The sequence below is a fragment of the Convolutriloba macropyga genome, chromosome 5 (assembly GCF_964194025.1).
Source record: "Convolutriloba macropyga chromosome 5, txConMacr16.3, whole genome shotgun sequence".
Taxonomy (NCBI): Eukaryota; Metazoa; Xenacoelomorpha; order Acoela; family Convolutidae; genus Convolutriloba; species Convolutriloba macropyga.
Window position 1 is genome coordinate 59660312 of NC_134472.1, and position 19451 is coordinate 59679762.

A 19451-nucleotide genomic window follows, 5' to 3' on the forward strand; every position below is an offset into this window, starting at 1 on the left:
AAATTCTCTTGAAAATATACAGGGTTTGAAATAAACCAAACGTCTTCGATAGCGAAGCAGCCGATTATTTATAGCGGTTTGATTCAAGTCTCAAAAGTTAGAATTCTAACTAAGTCCTATTTTTGTGCTTAAACTTATTTTTGTGTCCTAAATTAAGCCCTAAGTTTAGGGCAAAGAAATTACCCACTTAGACCCCACTTCTTGACCCCCGTTTCATGACCCCACTTAGAAAAATCGTTATATAGCACGTTATGTAAAAATCAGACGATGTGATTGAAGGAGTAAAGATTCATGACCACTAAGGGAGGAGAGAACGTAAGTGGGCGCATGTTTTGGAAATTGCATTTTGTGGTTCATCACCATACATTCATATTGTCGCGTTTTGCCCCTTATAAAGAACGCTATTTGTTTAAGCTTTCTTTAATTGAAAAGCTTATTGTTTTAGCTTATATAGACAACAAAACTGTTTATAATTGAGCACCACATTGTGCCTCCTTGTACATAGTGGAAAATTTGCGTTGTCATTTTAGTTAACGTTTTTTTGCTATTAACATCAATCTGTTGTCTCTGACTTTCACAAGGCTTTTTAAAGGCTAAATTCCTTCAACTATCGTCCTATTGAAGATAACTATCTCTGCTGCTGAGATCTGGGGAACGACAATTCCCTCAAAATTAAACGGTAAGTTCATGCTCTTTAAAAAAACCTGTAACTCTAGATGTCAAGTTTTTTCACCCGTGTTAATGGATTAATGACGCTTATTTTTCAGTTTTAATATACTGTTTTGATTGCAGTACTGATGTACTGACGCATTCAAAAATCGGATCCATTCAAAAATCTGGTCTTTAATCCGTAAAAAACCAGCTATTCGCGTAATTATGATTTAGGGGCTGATTTTTGGAGTCTTTCCCATTATAGCTCCCCCACAACTAAATAAGACGGGTTGCGCGAGACTGTGTAGCAAAAAATTTTCCAGCATACGTTTGTCAAAAACTTCTCTTTGCTCTGAGACGAAAGGCTCTTTTGACGATCATTTTTTCGAAGCTCAAACAAGCATTTTGTAGCAACTGGAGTACTACTTTTTTTTTTAAAAAAACAATTTTAATTCACCATGTTCATATTAAAAAAGGATTGCCTTTCCAATTATTTCATAACACAAAACAGATTTTCACAAAAACTTAAAAAGCTCACCAGTTAAACTTTTTCAGTTAACGGTCAAAATTGAAAAATTACAGTAATTACTATGTAAATTTCTGTATTTTTGGTAGTTTTGTATTTTTGGTTAGTTTAAAGAAGCTATTTTAAATTTTTGTCTCATGTGTCTTTTGTTCGCACAATTTTGTGCAATCCTTTTTATTAAACACGTGAGCCGCATTGAGCAACATGGTTAAGCAAACATATCGAGAGAGATCAAAGTACTGTGCTCTAAAAGGCTCAAAGTAGATGGGTAAGAACCGAACCTGGGACAAAAAACTGTTAGTCTGGTGCAGTTACCACGAGGATAAGAGGGCTTGAAAGTAGGCTCGCCCAGATGGAAGATTTATTTTCCTGAGTACTACGTGTTTTTTAAATGATACCGAAATAAGTTTGAAGTTCTTATTCTAAACGTGTGTTTTTCTCCTAATTTTTAGCTTTACAGATTCGGCGATATTGTAGAACACTCTTAGCTTTCAACTAAGTTTTTCACGCTTAACTTTCTGATTTTTGTGTGATCTCAAACGTTCTCAAACTCAACTATGTTTATTGACACGATAAAAGTGATTGTGGGAAACGGTGGTATGTTGTCGTCATTGCGCAGTTGGTAAGATGGAGGACTGCTATTCTGAGGGCCGAGTGTTCGAACGCTTGTCGGGTTCCCTCCCTTTTGCAGACATGAGAATTTCTAATCAACACCATGCCGCCTGTTGTTCGAGAGAACTTCTTGCGACGCTGAGTTCTTTTATATTCCTGTGTGCGTTTAGATGAAAAATGCTAATCCTATATATTGAACGCGTGAGCTCTAAAATGGGACAAAAATTTCGCATGTTTAAGGGGCCTCTCGAAGCGCATGTTTAAGGGCCACTTTGAGCAGCATGGTTAGGCGAACATATTGATAGAGGTCAATGAATTAAAAGGCTCAGAGTAGATGGGTGAGAACCAAACCTTGGATAAACGACTGTTAGTCAGATGCAGTTACCTCGAGGCTAAGAAGGCGTGAAAGTATGCTCGCCCAGAGGGAAGATTTATTGTCCTGGGTACTACGTGATTTTTAATTGATCCCGAAATAAAGTTGAAGTTCTACTTGTAAACGTGTGTTTTTCTGCAAAATTTTAGTTTTACAGATTCTGCGCAATTTTAGAAGACTCGTAGCTTTCATTTAGTTTTTTCACTCTCTACTTTTTGATTTTTGCGTGATCTCAAATGCTCTCAATCTGAAATATGTTTATTGATACAATAACAGCGATTGTATGAAGCGCTGATTTGTAGTGGTTATAACGTTGTTGGTAAGATGGAGGACTGCTATTTAAAGGATCGAGGGTTCGAACCCCTGACGGGTACCCTCTCTTTTGTATACATTAGAATTTCTAATCAACACAATGTCGTCTGTTGTTCGAGAGCACTTCTTGCGACGCTGAGTTTTATGTTCATGTTTGTGTATCAAACGCTTAAGCCCTAAAATAGAACAAAACTTTTGCATGTTTAAGGGTCCTCTGGAAGCGCATGTTTAAGAGCAGCATGGTTATGCGGACATATGGAGAAGGGTGAATGAATTAAAAGGCTCAGAGTAGATGGGTGAGAACGCAACCTGGGACAAAAGACTGTTAGTAAGGTGCAGTTACCACGAAGCTGAGAGGGCTCGAAAGTATGCTTACCCAGAGGAAAGATTTACTGTCCTGGGTACATTTTTTTTAATTGCATCCGAACTCAGTTTGAAGTTCTACTTGTAAACTTGTTTTTCCTGCAAAGTTTTACTTTTACAGATTCTGCGCAGTATTAGAAGACTCTTAGCTTTCATTTAATTTTTTCACGCTTTATTTTTGATTTTTGCGTGATCTCAAATGCTCTCAATCTGAAATATGTTTATTGATACGATAACAGCGATTGTATTAAACGGTGATATGTAGTGGTTATAACGTTGTTGATATGATAGAGGACTGCTATTCCGAGGGTCGAGGGTTCGAAACCGTGACGGGTACCCTCTCTTTTCTAGACATTAGAATTTCTAATCAACACAATTTCGTCTGTTGTTCGAGAGCACTTTCTCCGGCGCGAGTCAATTTATTTTGTTCTGGGGTGGGTTTGATGGATGACAAATTGTAAATCTATATATAAAACGCGTGAGCTCTTCAATGGGACAAAACTATTGCATGTTTAAGGGGCCTCTCCAATCGCATGTTTAGGAGCCGCATTGAAAAGCCTGGTTAGGCGAACATGTCGAGAGAGATCAATGACATAAAAGGCGCAAAGTAGATGGGTGAGAACCAAACCTAAGACAAAGGACTGTTAGTCACGTGCAATTACCACGAGGCTGAGAGGGCTCGAAAGTATGCTTACCCGGAGGGAAGATTTACTGTTCTGGGTACATGTTTTTAATTGCATCTGAACTAAGTTTGAACTCTTGTACACGTGTGTTTTTCTGCTAAGTTTTAGCTTTACAGATTCTGCGCTATTCTAAAAGTCTTAGCTTTCAACTAAGTTTTTCACAATTTACTTTTTGATTTTTGCGTGATCTCAAATGCTCTCAATATGAAGTATATTTGATGAGAAGACAAAAACGATTGTGAGAAACGGTTGTATGAGATGGTTATAGCGCAGTTGATTATGTGGAGGACTGCTATTGTGAGGGTCGATGGTTTGAACCCGTCTCGGTCACCTTACTTCATGTAGCCGTGAAAATTTCTAATTGACACCATGCCGTCTGTTGTTCAAGAGCAATTCTTGCCACGTGATTTGTTTTATGTTTCTGTGTGTGATTTAATGAAAATAGTAATCTTATATATTAGAGGCTTGAGCTCTGAAATTGGACAAATTTTTGCATATTTACGGGGGCCTCTTTAATCGCATGTTTAGAAGCCGCATTGAGAAGCATTGTCAAGCGAACATATCGAAACAGGTCAATGACCTAAAAGGCTCAAAGTAGATGTAGGAGAACCGAACCTGAGACGATAGACTATTAGTCTGTTGCAGTTACCACGAGGCTAAGAGGGCTTGCAAGTACGCTCGCCCAGAGGAAGGAAATACTGAACTGGGTACTACGTGGTTTTTATTTGCTCCCGAACTATTTTTGAAGTTCTTATCGTAGACGTTTGTTTTTCTGCAGATTTATAGCTGCACAGATTCTGCGCAATTCTAGAACACCCTTAGCGTTCAATAAAGTTTTTCGCAATTTACTTTTTGATTTTTGCGTGATCTCAAATACTCTCAATCTGAAGTATGTTTTTTGATAAGATTAAAGTGATTGTGAGAAACGTTGGTTTGTAGTGGTTATAGCGCTGCTCGGAAGTTTGAGGACTTCTAATCTGATGTTTGCAGTTTCTTCTAATACCATTGTCCTTAAAATTGCTATGAAACTAGGTTTTGACCAGTTTTAGTCGTTTTGTCCAATCTTCCTCTTTTATAGTAAATATCAGTAGCAATTGAGCACAATGGTCAACAGCGCTTCTATCGTAACATGGTTTTGGGTGTCTTTAATCACGCAATCTAGCGTAATAAATGCGTTTTGAGACGCGATCCACAAAAGCCATTGTTCAGAAATTTGCCGTAGAAAGAGCAAAAGAAAAGTACAATACGCTTAGATAGCTTAAGTGTGAGAACTACGGCTGTTAAACGAGGGATGTGGGTTCGAGCCCGAGTTGGTGCGAAACAGTAAACTTTACTTCTTTTAAACCTTCTATTCGTAAAAACTATTTTCTTTTTATGGTTTTGCTGGCCTGCTAGTAACCTTTAAACTTTACAAACAAAATCCAGGTACATCGAGATTTAATGGCGCATCTTTGAATTTAATATCCAACATGCTAATCATACACCGCATAGCCATGAAAATTCGTTAAACATGCTATTTCCGATCAAATGTCAATTTCTCTTAATTTGATTAAAAAATAATGAAATTGGACGAATTCAAGGAAGTGCCACCGGGTGAATAGTTTTTGGGTCTTTCTCATTGTAGCGCCCATATTTTTTACGATCGGTTTGGCCCTTGAAACTAGATAATCTCGAGAGCATCTAATTGATGTTCAGCTCTAATACGGATTTCTAGTCTTTACGTGTATTTTTCACCGAAACTGCTGATAAAGCATATTTTTTTATCTTTGTAGTAAACCATAGAACTTAATGTATGACACGCTCATAAAATACATAGTGAACACACAGTTCGAATTCTTCACAATAAATGGGAGAACAAAAAGAGATGGTTTCTAAGAGTAAACCGGACTTTAACAATATAAAGGAAGCATCATAAATAATGATGCTTTCTTTATTTTGTTAAAATCCGGTTTACTCTTAGTAACCATCTCTTTTTGTTCTCCCTTTTATTGTTATTGCTTTAGAAACATCCCCAAACCAAACCGTAACCATACACAGTGCACGGATATTACACTGGCGACAGAGATGGGATCTGAGTGAGTGGAACACTCACATTTTCTAAGAGGGAGGCAGTGTAGTAAACCATAGAAATTAATGTATGACATGCTCATAAAATACATAGTGAACACATAATTCGAAATTTTCACAATAAATGGGAGAACAAAAAGAGATGGTTACTAAGAGTAAACCGGATTTTAACAATATAGAGAAAGCATCATAAATATTGATGGGAATCGTCACGGAATGTCATTTTGACGGGAGACGTCAAGGAATGTTTGTTCTTGACGGGATTCGTCAGGCAGGTACACCTGTTATCTGTTAGTGTAACTAACAGGGACCCGTGCGGTAGAAAATAACTTTTAGAAAATCCCAAAGAGATTAAACAAAATGGGTAACAATAACCTAAGATTAATCAACCATTGATAGGACTGAAACCAAAGACCATATTCAAAACTAAACCTCATATAATTGAGCTGCCTTTCACTTATTAGCTTTACACTTTGTAATCTTTTGAAACTTATTGTATTTTCGACCAATAAGTCTAACTCAATATTGAATAGCTTTAATATTTACAGCTTCATAATTTTTAAAGTCTTAGACTTAGAAGATTTTCATCAGTAACCCCGAGGTTTTAAAGTGCTTTAGAAAATTCCCCAACCCAACCCGTAACAGTACACAATGCACGGATATTACATCTTGGTAAATTTCGTCAATTTCCCCGCAGCAGTAAGGATAGCTTGCATTAGCGTAAACTGGATAAGAGAAAAAAGCCAGCGCACTCGTTTTTAGAGCAACTTGTTGGCTATTTATGTAAAAGTGCAGGACTGTTCTGCTCAGTCTGATTTACGACCATTTTGCACCTGTTGTTTTTGCCTCCTTTTACAATCTCCTTTTTGAATAGGCGAGTCATCTATCTTAGTAGCCTTGCCTTGTACTCATCCAGCTAGTTTAAATTGAATCAAACAAGAATTTCTTTCTTTAACGTGAGAAATCGAAGAAAATACGAAATTTTAATTTTTCTAACTGAAAGTGAAGATTTCGGAAATCAATTAGCACACGCCGATTGCTTTCCATTAGCACACGCTGATTTGTTCTGGTGTACAACGGCTCGGCTTCATGTTTCAATCAATTTTGGATTAATTGCAGATGGTATGTGTTTAGAAGATGTTTCAAAGAAACATCAGTTGAGAAGAACCGAGCAGTATTGAAAAATATGTATTTTCTGAAACTCTTTAATTGCTCTCAAACGAAGTCATGTTTTAGTATTAGTCATGTCGGTCTTTTTTGTGCGATTTTTCGCTTGACCAATTTTTCGTCGGACACATTTGACTTTTCGTCCTCATAAACGGGATAAACAAGTAGAGCGAGTGGGCATTAAGCGCTCTTAGAGTCTTTCAGCTCACTAATCTTCAATTATGAGATCCACCGAATCTGCTTCGGAGACTTATACTTGTGTTGCAAAGCGCGGCTCTTAGAGATTGACCCCCCCCCCCCACACACACACACACACACACTGTTGCCACCCCATCAGCCCCCGGTGCACCCCCCCCCGCTGCGCTCACTTTCGCCCCTTCAAGCTAAAGCTAGCCTCATTAAACCGTGCCTAGCTACTGACAAAGTCAACCGGTCGTTTGGGAGCGATTCGCCCGATGTTAGTTGGTTATGTTTGTGATATTGTATCAAAACTTAATTATGTGATCAATTCAACTATAAGTTAAATGGAAGCCTTATATACTTTGGAGACAGAGTTTTGGAATGCTGTAATAAAATGAAAAGAATTACAAAAAAGAATTTCCGTTAAAACGAATATGAGACCAAAGGGACTGCTAAATAATAAAAGACGGACAGACAGCGCAAGCATTAAAGAGTTCGAGTCTCTAAAGTGAAACAAATCTTTTGAATATTTGCGGGAAGGTATGTCGTGAATTTGCGCAGATATTTAAAATCATTTTTTTTTACTGTTCGAGACAATTTCCAGGAGTTTGATAGTTGTTCAATTTGATTCAGTTTCGGTTACCGCTTAGATCAACAAAATTATGCTACTTTTTTTAGTATAAGATTTCAAAGAAAATGGAAATAACTCGAATTTTTTTTATTTGCTTTGTATAATTTTTAGCTTTTTTTACCTTTGGAATGACCAAATAATTTTTCAGTTTTGGTTATATTGGAAACCTGCTGAACTGCCAAATTGACTCTGAAATGCGTCAGGATAACTGGAATTCTGCTTTTTGGTCGTTCATTTATGCACTTTTGATGCGTGCGTGACGTTTTTCAGTCGTGAGTGGAGCAATTTTTTGGCTCGTTTGCATGAGTGAGTTTCTGAGAGTACGTGATTTACCTAACTCTTATAAATGACGTTCATCACTTTCAAAATGATTTGAAGAAAATTTTTGTCTGTTTGTTTTTCGATCTTTTTGAGACTGCAGATTTACAAATTTCTCTTGGCCATTTTTTGGTAATCGCAGCTGTTTTTTATTAGACTCGATGTCGATATGATCTCAATTTCTCCCTGCTTTCTAATCGACTAGGATTACGACACTATCACTTGTTTGAAATCTCACAACGTATTGGATCAGCCGCTCACAAGAAATATTTAAACAGAATTTTTCCAATTTGAGAGACTTTGGGCTTTTCTAAGGATCAATTGTGAGCCCAGTTTTTTGTTTGATTTCGACTTTAGATGAAAGATTCTTTTATTTCGGCTTCAATTATGTGTTTTTTGTCTGGCCCCCAGGATTGCTTTTTCGTGAAACTAAATCGTATCTTTATTTCATGCGCGTCCGATCGATTTTTTCATCTGTCTGCGCTGTTCTGTTACTCAACAACAATATTCGTTTAATTGCTCTCAAAAAAGTTTACGAATTCTATTAGTCCTGTGGTCGTGTTTTTGTGATTTTTCGCTTGACCGATTTTTCGTCTGACGCTTTTGACTTTCGTCCTCAAAAACAAGTAGACCCCAGTGGGCATTGAGTGCCCTTAGAGCCTTTCAACTCTGTTTCAGCTCAAATTGTTTTGGCGACTTATACTTATGATGTGAAGGGTGGTTCTTAGAGGTTAAAGAGTACCCCCACTGTTGACCCCCCCTCCCCCCAATATTGCAACACCCCCCCCCCCCCCCCCCACCGCGCTGTTGCCCCTGACCCCACTGTTGACCCCTCCCCTTGCATTTTTGACAATTTTTGTCGGTTTTTGGGTTTTTTCAGCCTCAAGTGCCGAAGAACGTTCTCTTGGGTTTGGTTATAGGTTAGTGCATAGCTTCTAGATGTAATGGAATGTTTTTCAAGATTTTAATATCAGCAATTTTTAAAAATATTTACAATTGTTGCAAGTTTTTTGGATCTTTTTTAAATTTCTCCTGCACCAGGGTCCTAGGGACCTTCTCCAAGGTTTGATATTAAGCTGTCGCATAGTTTTTAGAGTTGATGGAATGGTTATCAATATTCAAAATGACTCCAGCTTTAGCAATTTTTTGATAAAAATTATTTTAAATTTTTTGTAAACTTATCATCATGTTCCAAGTTAATAGATCTTTATGAGCCAGTGAAACTATTTAACGCTTGAAATAGTGATACTGGATAATCTTTTCTGGTAAGGAATGTTGTCATTTTTTATCACGAGTTTGAGCTTTTTTTCATAAAATTTATTTCCAAATTTCCAGAAAATTATTATCTTGTTCCAGGTTTATGGATCATTGAGCCAGTGAAACTATTGAAGGCTTGAAATAGGGATACCGGATAGTCTCTTGAGACAATGGAAATGTTCTGAAGATATTAATATCACATATTTTAGCAAGATGTTGCTAATTTATTTGTTTTTTTTTTCTGAGCTTAACAATCATTACTTGCCAACGAAGCTTTTTCAAGTCTTGCAGATGGGTTACTTAAAATAACTCCAAAACCAAAAAATAGTTATGAATATTTGCATAACGAAATCTGGAACCTTTTTAAATTTTGCAGTATTTTGGAAATTTTTAAAACATTAGATTTTTATTTGATTTATTTACTAACAAGGCTATAAAACTAGCCTAGTTTTATAGAAGGCGATAAAGGCAGAGTCGATTTTAGCTAAAAACAGCCTCAATAAACCGTGGCTAGCTAGTGGCTCGCGGGATGTTTGAGAGCAATTCGCCCGACGTTAGTCGGTTATGTTTTTTCTACTTTTCTCTTTGAGTTGCTGGTCGGCAAAAAAATTAAGTTGTTTGGCTGTGTTCTTGAGTGTGAACTTAATGAACGTCGAAATATTTTTTCTGCTTGTCCTTGACTTTACATATGATGTCAACAAGAAAACAGAGGACGTAAGGTTGTATACTGGCGCTCACATTGGCTAAAGACATTTAGGGTAAAGGTATTTAGTTCTCTGCTATTTGGTTGAACTTTTAAGATAAATTGTAAATTTTTTGGCGAGGAGAAAAGTTGAATTGGTTCCTATTTTGTTTTGTCATTGAAGAGTGTGGCAACTCCTGGTGCTTTTCATAAAGAAGATTAGTATTCATTCGCAAGATGACTAACCACGATTGTTTTAATTTAATCTCGATAAAATTTTAATTGTTTTGTTTTTAGTATGATCTCAAAACGTATGCAACGAAAGAGGAAATTTAAATTAAAATTGATATTAACTAGTAAATACGAACGTTTTCGATGTTCGATTTCAGCGTCAGGTTGATTCAATATTTACACAATCGAATAAAACGATATTCTTTATTTACACTAAACTAAGTTTGTCTAGTTCTGCGAAATGAGATAAAATAACAGCGTATTTTTGATTTTATTTTTCTTATTTACAAAATAATACACCAACACATTATAGTTTTAAGTCTGGAGTTTTTGAATTTTCCGTGTATTTCGTTTTCTTTCACTGAACAGGAGTTTTGCCCTCAATCCTATCTGTCGTTATCTTTGAGGTTTTGGAGTTGACCAATTTTCGAGTTAACTTGAATTTTTTTTTCAAATTTCAAAAGTCACATTTTGCATTTGAACTAATTTTTTAATGTCAATTACCTTCCCCAGTTTTTATTGCTCGTATTTATTTGCATGTTCAGCTTTTTGATATAGATCGGTTCAATCATTAGTTTTTCAACCCCGCGACATGCGTTGAGTGTGCCCTACTCAGAATGGTGCGCTGTACCACAACATTCAACAAGATGTTGCCTTACCGTTAAATCTCTTTTGATGTTCGGAAATTCCAATGCTAACATAGATGCTGAATTCTGGTAGGGCCAACATAGATGGAATTGCTTTCATTATATGTAACTTTGTGTACCACATGCGATTTCAAATTTCCATCAAAACATGTTTCCAGAAGGTGCATACACGTTATTCTCGTTTTCAAAGTTTTTCGAAAGTAACATAATTTTTTCTGCCTACTCGAAAAAAATTTGGTGATGTTTCCTCTGTGTTAAACAAAAAACATCAACTTATGCCTATTTGTGTTGAGACTATTATTTTTGTGATGTTGTTTTTTTTTTCATAAGCAATACTTAGGAGGGATGGATATTGTCTTCCTGCCTAGATCTCTGAATTTTTTTAGAGCTACATCTAAAAATTTCAGTAACTTGATGCCTTTAAGATCTTGCTTTGTCCCTTGAATCACGTTTTTCTTTTGTTTTAATGGCGCACAGCTGCGTAAATAAATTTAGGGCTATTCCTTTATCATTAGACTTTTGATATTAATGGCAGCTAATTTTCATGACATGCTTAGATCTATGAAGGCCAGGTTTCCATTCTCTTCGGGTCGCTCGAGTGAGACATAAGCTTTTTTGAATTGAATTCGCTTTATCAAAGTACACTTGAGGATTCCCTTTTACAGTGCCAACTATGTCATCCACTTACCTTGTGAAAACTTTCAATTGTGTCTTTTGTTGAACTTTTTTCTGCACAATAACAGATTTGTACATTTTTCTGAGTGCTCTTATAGTCCGTCATTAATTCCTTGGCATTTTGCTTTAGACCTATTATTACTTGAATTGCACTTCACACCTTTTATTGGGAAAGTAACGCGTCAGTTTTAGTTGGTGCAGGTTCCCAAGTCAAGAATTTAGCTCTTCCCTTCTTCAGCTGAGTCCTGCAAGCATTTTCGAAAGATTTCATCCACAGTTTTGTCAGAATCACGGCCAACGAAACACCCTGGCTAACCCGTCTGGTTGCGTGTACCACGTGTTGTTACACTTGAAGAGAACGTTTGTTATGGCTAGTCACAAAAGGGTATTCGTAATTGACCTCAGAATCTCTGTAACCTCGTCAGTGAAGTACAGTTCTTTAGGAGAAAATTCAATTGCTGTTCAGCCCTTCAACTTCGCGGGATACTATTTGCTCATTTTCGTCCAGAGTGATAGATTCTGCAGCGTCCCTGACATCTTTTGAGGTATTCTCAATTTTCGCCCCTGTTAACTTCCTGTTAACTTCCGGAAACTTCAGATTTTCGTAACTGCTGCCGGGTATCGACAGAACAGACCTTAGCGGAGTACCGTTTCCGACTTTAACAAATTCATAAAGTCCTTCGGGTTGAGATCTAGTTGTCCTCTGAACCTCTGCTCTAAATCTTCACCTATTTTTCCCTGTTTCATCAGTTGCTGCAAACTGCTATGTTGATCTTCCTCGGTTTTCATTGTCAGATCTACGAGGCTCAAATTGATTGGCAATAGGAATCTCGTTTGGTTTATCCGAGTATGTTGTCATTTTATGCACAGAAATTCCACTCCCTTTATCAAACGGTGCTACTAATAATTTTCGATCAAAGAGGGATAAAACTTATTTACGGCGTTTGACTCAATCATTGCTGTTTGAAAAAAATTTTGAATTTTTCTGCTCACTGATGCATTAAATTTTAAGGTAATCAATTTTAAAAGAGTCCAATTAAGAGAAATGCGATGAACCGTTGAAAGTTTGGCCATGAAATCGTAATGGATTGGGCTTTCAAAGTTTGTTTGAGCAAATGGTAATTGGTTTTAGACTTGTCGATCGAGCGTATAGCAGGCATTCACAATGGGAGCGTAAATTATGAAGAGTACTGCGATTTCAGTTGATCGTTCTATTTATAGAAAAAGTGGCTGATATCCTGTAGCGTTTGGGTCACCCAAGTTATTATCACAAATGACCTCTCATATGTTTTTCAGGTGACAGGTTGTTTGTTTTTGATCTCTTATTTGTTATTACTAAAATGGAGAAGTACATTGGATCGTGGAAGTTTACCACTCATGACCCAGACCCAAATGCACTTGACAGCTACATGAAAGCGTGGGGAGTGGGATGGGCTTACAGGCAGATGATGAACAGAGCTAGTCCTATCGTCAGATTCAAAGAGTCATCACAGCAACCAGGCAAGTACGTCCTCATCACCAAATCGAAAGGAATCATCAAGAAGCGATTCGAAATAGGTCCATTCGAACTGGGAGGCGAGGCTGTTAAAGAATACAGAGCGGATGGTAGCTATTTTAACTCCAAGTTCACTATTGACAACGACGGAAAGTTGGTTCACGTCGCGATTCACACCGATGGAACGATTCCGGTCTCGACCAGCACTCGAGAAATTGATGACCAAGGTAGACTAAAGGTGACAGCTGTGTGTAACGAGGCGACGGTTGTTAGATTGTATGAGAAAGTTGCTGATGAAGATGAAGAATTAGATGGCAAGCTGTGAGTGACCTCGTCACTATTATGAAATGCATGCTATGTTTGTTGCTAGATAAATTAATATAGAGGAACTGCTTCCTTTCACCCGTAAACTTTTTTCGTGTGTGAGCAAATTGATGAGCGTTATGGTATTAATAGTGGATGGTATAGCCTAATAAGAAGTAAAATTAGTCATTACAAATTCTATGAACCTTTATAAAATGAGTAAGATATCATTAATTTATTGAGATATTCTACCAAGGTGCGCAGGAACCGGTTCCAATATCTAATATGTAAAAAGTGCAATATCTGAAAGGCTACTATCAAATTGTTGAATGATATTGAATTTCATTGGTATGTTAAGTTTGTGCATTGCCGAATGATGCTTTTGTACGTTATGAGTCTAGGTCTATCGGTCTTGTTCTACTTCGTAAATGAATATTTATACATGGTTGAATGAGTTGGGAAATATTGATGGTAAAGAGTCATTTTAATTAAAACATTTCGGTGACCGTTTATTCCACAAAAATCAGTTCTGTTGAGTAATGAATCGCTACGTATTTGCAAGCTGTCCGTTAATTCTTATGCTAAAAACGAGTTGGCGCGCACACCTGTTCTTTTGGACAACTAGATGTGACCATCCACATAAATTTAATCGTATGAAAAAAGACAGATACCACCAAGTTACTGTGATTGGTTCATGCATGGAAAATTTTCACTGCAAACGTAGCGGTTGTTCTTGGACTACGTAATATTTTTAACTTTTCGTCAAAGTTTACTCAGTCGGAATTGAGTTGCTTAAATGTTCCGGCACAAAATGGCTTTTTGTGTGTCCTGGTATTAACTAAAGTCTAATGCCAAATCAGACTTTTTACTCTTTAATCATTTGAGTTTTCAACAAGGAGGCTCGGTTATGTGCGCCCGCACCTAATTTTCCGACTCCGCTCGTCCGAAAGTTTGGCTAAATTGTCTACCAAATGAGGAAAAGATAAAAAACTTTCAAAAAATCTCTCATATTGATCAAAAATAATTGACTTCCAAATCAAATCTTTTCATAAAGTAATTAATGCCCTATTAGTGGGCAGATGAGACCTGCCATTATTAAAGCTACGAGACAAGACCAAAAATTTTAAAAAATCAAATAAACGTTTATATCCAAAACTCAATGTCTATTTTTGTTGAAAAAAATACATAATAACAAAGTCAGCACAATGTCCAGTAAAGCCTTAACTAAACAAACCAGTTTGTTCATAACTAGAAAAAACGTGAGACCAGTCCATGATGAGACTCGGTAGTACGTAGACAAAATAGAACAAAAACCACAAAGTTAAAAAAAGTACGTTTGTTTTCTTGGAAACAAATAATTTCCAATAATGAAATTTCCAATAGGTTTCGGTTCATTCATACTCCAACATATTTACTTTGAGACCTGTCATTATCGAGAATGTGTACGTCTGCAAAAATAAACGATAATTTCAGACAAAAAATCTCATTAAAGTTTGCAAGAAAATGGCGTCGAAGCCGGTAAAACCATTATCTAATCCGTAAAATATGAGATATAATGAAGTACACCCTTTTTAAACAAAGATAATAAGATATGTGATCTCTGAATAATGAGACTAGGTAACAAGTGTTCAAAAAACAAAGGGAAAAGTTAAAAAATAGCCTGATTTTTTCGAAAACAATTGATTTCTAGGACATAAAAACCTTAGCTAGCAACTGCAATCAATAAATAGGTTGTTTTAGTTCTCAAAAAAAGAGATTTGTATTTCAAAGTAATTCATTTTTCTACAAAAAGAACGATAAATAGACAAAATAGAAAATTAAGTGAATATTTTGCGAAAACCTGTATGGAATCCGTTAAAACAAAAACCAATGCACTAAAAACCTTAGCTATGTTCAATTGCGCGTTTTTGTCAGCACCAATAATTTAATACGCAACCTGTAGATAATAAAAATCTCGACAAAAAACAGCAAATTTAAAAAAACACATTTGATTCCAAAGTTATGAAATATTTTAGCTATCAACTGAAATCATTAATTGGGTGATTTTAAGCTTCTATACAAAGATTCTGAGACCTGTAATTATCCAGATTTTTTATTTGACTATGAACGGCAAACAGGGAAAAAATCAAAATTTAAAGTATACCTTTGCGGAAAATGGGTATCGTGAGTAACGCCAAGTAGACAACAAAGAACAGCGAATTCAAAAAATACCTTGTACATTTTAAAATATTTGATCTGAGTCATGAAAAACTCTAGCTATCAGCTGAAATCATATACACAGGCTTCTTTGTTCATCCATAGAGAGGCGCTAAGAGCTATAATTATCCAGATTGTCAAATGAGCACAGGAAGAACAAAAATTCCATATATTTAATCTAGAAGACGGTGTCGACGCATTTGAAATGATAATCTAGTCACTGAAAAACTGATGTGGTCAGTCATGCCCCCTTTTTAAATGATAATGATTTTATATTTGGTCTGTCAATAGTGTGACAAGAGAAGAAAAAGAAACTCAATGGAGAGAAGTCCAAGAATAAAAAAAAATTGTGATAACTCAGTATCGAAGTAGAAGAACCATTTCTTTAAACGTAAAACGGAATTAAATGTTGAATCATTAGAAACATGATGTGTCCTTTCTGTGCAGAACTTAAGCTACAATTTGGCCAAAAAAAAGAAAAAGTCGTGCACTTTAGTAATCCTTTGTTTATTTTAGTGTATTTTAAAAAGTGAAAACGACCTTAAGCTTTCGAATAAAAAACATAGGTTTCCTTGAAATCCCTAGAAATCCAATTGGAAGTGTCATTAGTACGCATTGATTTTAATTGTTCGTCTTTAATTAACTCAAGGAAAAGCAAAAATTGCGAATATCTTTTGAAAAAACTTACGGATTAAAATCCCATTTTTTTTAAAGAAACTCTGATTAGACCAATTAGATCTTAAACTCTGAAACAATGATTAGCTAGCCTTGCTTTTCTCGTTCGTCTAATAGGAACACGTAATTATTCCGAATAGTTTGGATATGGTTAATTTCACATAAAGACCAATATCAAAAAGACCAATTCAATATTAAAAAGACCAATTCGAAAAGACTAATTTGACATAAGGACCAGTTCAGAATTCTCAAATGATCCACATGTAAAACTGACTACCTTTCCAGTTAACGAAGATTGTATCAGCAGTTTTAAGGAGTGTTAATCTGGTAGATTAAGCAAAGTTGACTAAAAAAGCTTAGTTCGTGCCATTTTCGATTAAAGGCTGATTTTTGAAGAATTCAGCAAAGATCTTAGCCAAATAACGGTATCAATTGTTCAAAAACACTCTTGTTTTATGTGGTAAAACCAGCAACACCGTCGTTACCAAATTTTAATATCTTTTGGGAACAACCACTGAAAATGTGAACAATGAGAATTAAAATCAGTCAAATGTTCACAACTTTTTGCTAAAAACTACTTAAAATGTGAACAATAAGAACTAAAATCAGTCAAATGTTCACAAATTTATAAACCTCCATACCTTTGTGTAAAAAACAAATATCGAAAAGTTCTTTTAAGTTGTATATTCAACGCTGGACGGGCTTTTTAGTGATACCACTCACAGACCTCTATGATGAATATATCGGTTCACAAAAATTTACCGAACAAAAAAACGCGTTTGAGTTTAACGTTCCTCCCCCCTAAAGTGGGCCAGAACCGATATATGCGAAAGTGACTGATGCGATAAATTCTCCTTGCAGAGCGTTTTTTAATTGCTCTCAAACGAAGTTTGTAGCGGATATCTTAGTCCTACAGTATTTGTGTGCGAATTTTCGCTTGATGGATTTTTCGTCTGACCCATCTGACTTTTCGTCCTCAAAAACGTGACAAACAGGTAACGGATTCATTAGAAGAACAAAGCGTTCTATCTGTGCAGACCTTAAGCTACAACTTGGCCGAAAAAGAAAATTCGCAAAGTGCAATAATCCTTTGTTCATTTTAGTTTGTTTTAAAAAGTGAAGACGACCATAAGCTTTCGACTAAAAAACTACATAGGTTTCCTTGACAATCTCGATGAAATCACTGGACGTGTCATTATTACGCTTTGATTTGAATTGTTCGTCTTTAATGAACGTCAGAAAAAGCAAAAAAAAAAACGAAATTATCATTTGAAATTATCTGATTAAAATCTGATTTTTTAAGAAACTCTGATTAGAGCAATTAGACTCAATTAGACCTTGAATTCTTTAAGAAACAATGATGAGGCCAAAACTAGCCTTGCTTTTCATGTTCGTCTAGTAGGAACACGTAATTATTCCGAATATTTTAGATATGGTTAATTTGACATAAGGACCAATATATCAAAAAGACATGATGCCTTTAGCATATTTATCGAGTTAAGTTAGCAAAAAACGGTCAAAGTTTTTATTCAAAACTCTCAATTGATCCACAGGTAAAACTCACTATCTTTGGAGTTAACGAAGATTGTGTCAGCAGTTTTTAGGAGTGTTAATCCGGTAGATTAAGCAAATTTGACTAAAAAAGCTTAGTTCGTGCCATTTTCGATGAAAAAGGCTGAATTTTGAAAAACTCAGCAAAGATTTTAGCCAAAAAACTATCAATTGTTCAACAGCACTCTTGTTTTTGGAGGTAAATCTAGCAACACCGTCGATACCAATTTTTACATATTTTTGTGAAAAACGAGAATGCGAAAAACTACTGAAAATGTGAACAACAAGAACGAAAATCAGTCAAGTGTTCACAAATTTTTAAACGTCGATTTCTCTGTGGAAAAAACGGAATTCAGAAAATCTGTTAAGTTGTATATTCAAATCTGGACGGGCTTTTTAATGATACCACTCTCAGCCCCCTACGATGAATATATCGATTGACCAAAATTTATCGAAAAAACCGCGTTTGAGTTTAGAGTTCCTCCCGCACTAAAGTGGGTCGGAACAGATATATGCCAAAGTGCTCAATGCGATAAATTCTTCTTGCAGAGCGTTTTTTTGTAGCAGATATATTAGTCCTATGATCTTTATGTGCGATTTTTGGCTTGATCGATTTTTCGTCTGACCCATTTGACTTTTCGTCCTCAAAAACGGGACAAACAGGTAACGGCCGGAGGCTTTAAGGGATCATAGAGTTTTTAAAGTTACTAGACTAAGTATGCAATTCAACGAAACTGTTTTGGAGTCATAAATTCATTGTGTGAAGGCTGTTCTTAGAGTTTGACCCCCACACTTCACATCCCTCCCGCCACTTAAGCTTATTTTCATTTTCGTTCGTTCATTTTTCACGCTGCTATCAGTGTCTGATCAATATAGAATAATTGCGTTTTGAGTACCTTTCGGTTGTTCTGTATGTTTTTGATTAATAAAAATTAATTCAAATCAGTTCATTTAAGGTAAATTTTGGCTTTAATTTTACGGTTTTGTTTTTTTTCTCATTCTGGTAACCTATGTGTGGTTTCCACTGATATTAAATAACTTCATTGACATTTTAATTCAAAGCTCGTTTTTAATTATGCGAGACTCTGATATGAAAATTGGGAAAATCATATTTAGAGGTTTGAAAAATCCAATACAGTTTTTTAACTGTAATTTTCTGCGTTGCACGAGGTAATCATTCTTAGAAGTTTCTGTTGACGTTGGAAATTGACGTTTTGGTGTATTTTTTTGTCACTCTTCGTCAAGTTTCTGGGATGAGCTATGTACAAGGCTACATTTTTTTCGCTGTTTTACCAGAAGTTAATAAACAGAAGTTTATGGAAAGTTAAAGCTGTTAAAGTTACTGAAAATAAACAATACATTTCTATATTTAAATTTTTTATTTTTCTAACATAATGTATGAAGTTTTTAATTGCTCTTGAACGAAGTTCATAGCAATTATTGTAAACGTGTGTGTCTTTTTATGCGAAATTTTTGCTTGACAATTTTGACTTTTCGAGTGACTTTTACGCCCTTGACTTTTTGCGTTTCGCGTGATCTAAAATTCTCTCTCAATCACAATTTCAAGCAGCTGAATAGTGGTATATGTTAACCTCTGTGGTTATTTGAAGCCCACTATTGAACTTCTTAGTCCCATTTAGCCTCCCCCTCCTCGTATGTTCCACTCTTGATGAACACGTTATGTTCTTATGAAATGTCGCGTAGTTTTAAGACGCGAATTTTGAGTACACTAATTGAAATTTGACTTTGTTTTCATCGTTTTTTGTCTAGTTTTTGAAGGACTGTTTGTTATTGGTTTGCAAATGCTGCTCCTAAGTAGATCAATATGTAGTTTTTGGTTTTCGCAATGAAAACTT

The 19451-nt window shown here is 35.8% G+C and overlaps 1 protein-coding gene across 1 annotated transcript; it reads left to right on the top strand.

Moving 5' to 3' along the window:
* Positions 1-556: 556 nt before the first annotated feature.
* LOC142340133 (fatty acid-binding protein, brain-like) lies at positions 557-13678 on the top strand. Its single transcript, XM_075390598.1, has 2 exons — positions 557-679; positions 12672-13678. The coding sequence occupies exon 2, from the start codon at positions 12716-12718 to the stop codon at positions 13193-13195; it is 480 nt and encodes a 159-aa protein (XP_075246713.1). The 5' UTR covers positions 557-679; positions 12672-12715; the 3' UTR covers positions 13196-13678.
* Positions 13679-19451: the final 5773 nt, after the last annotated feature.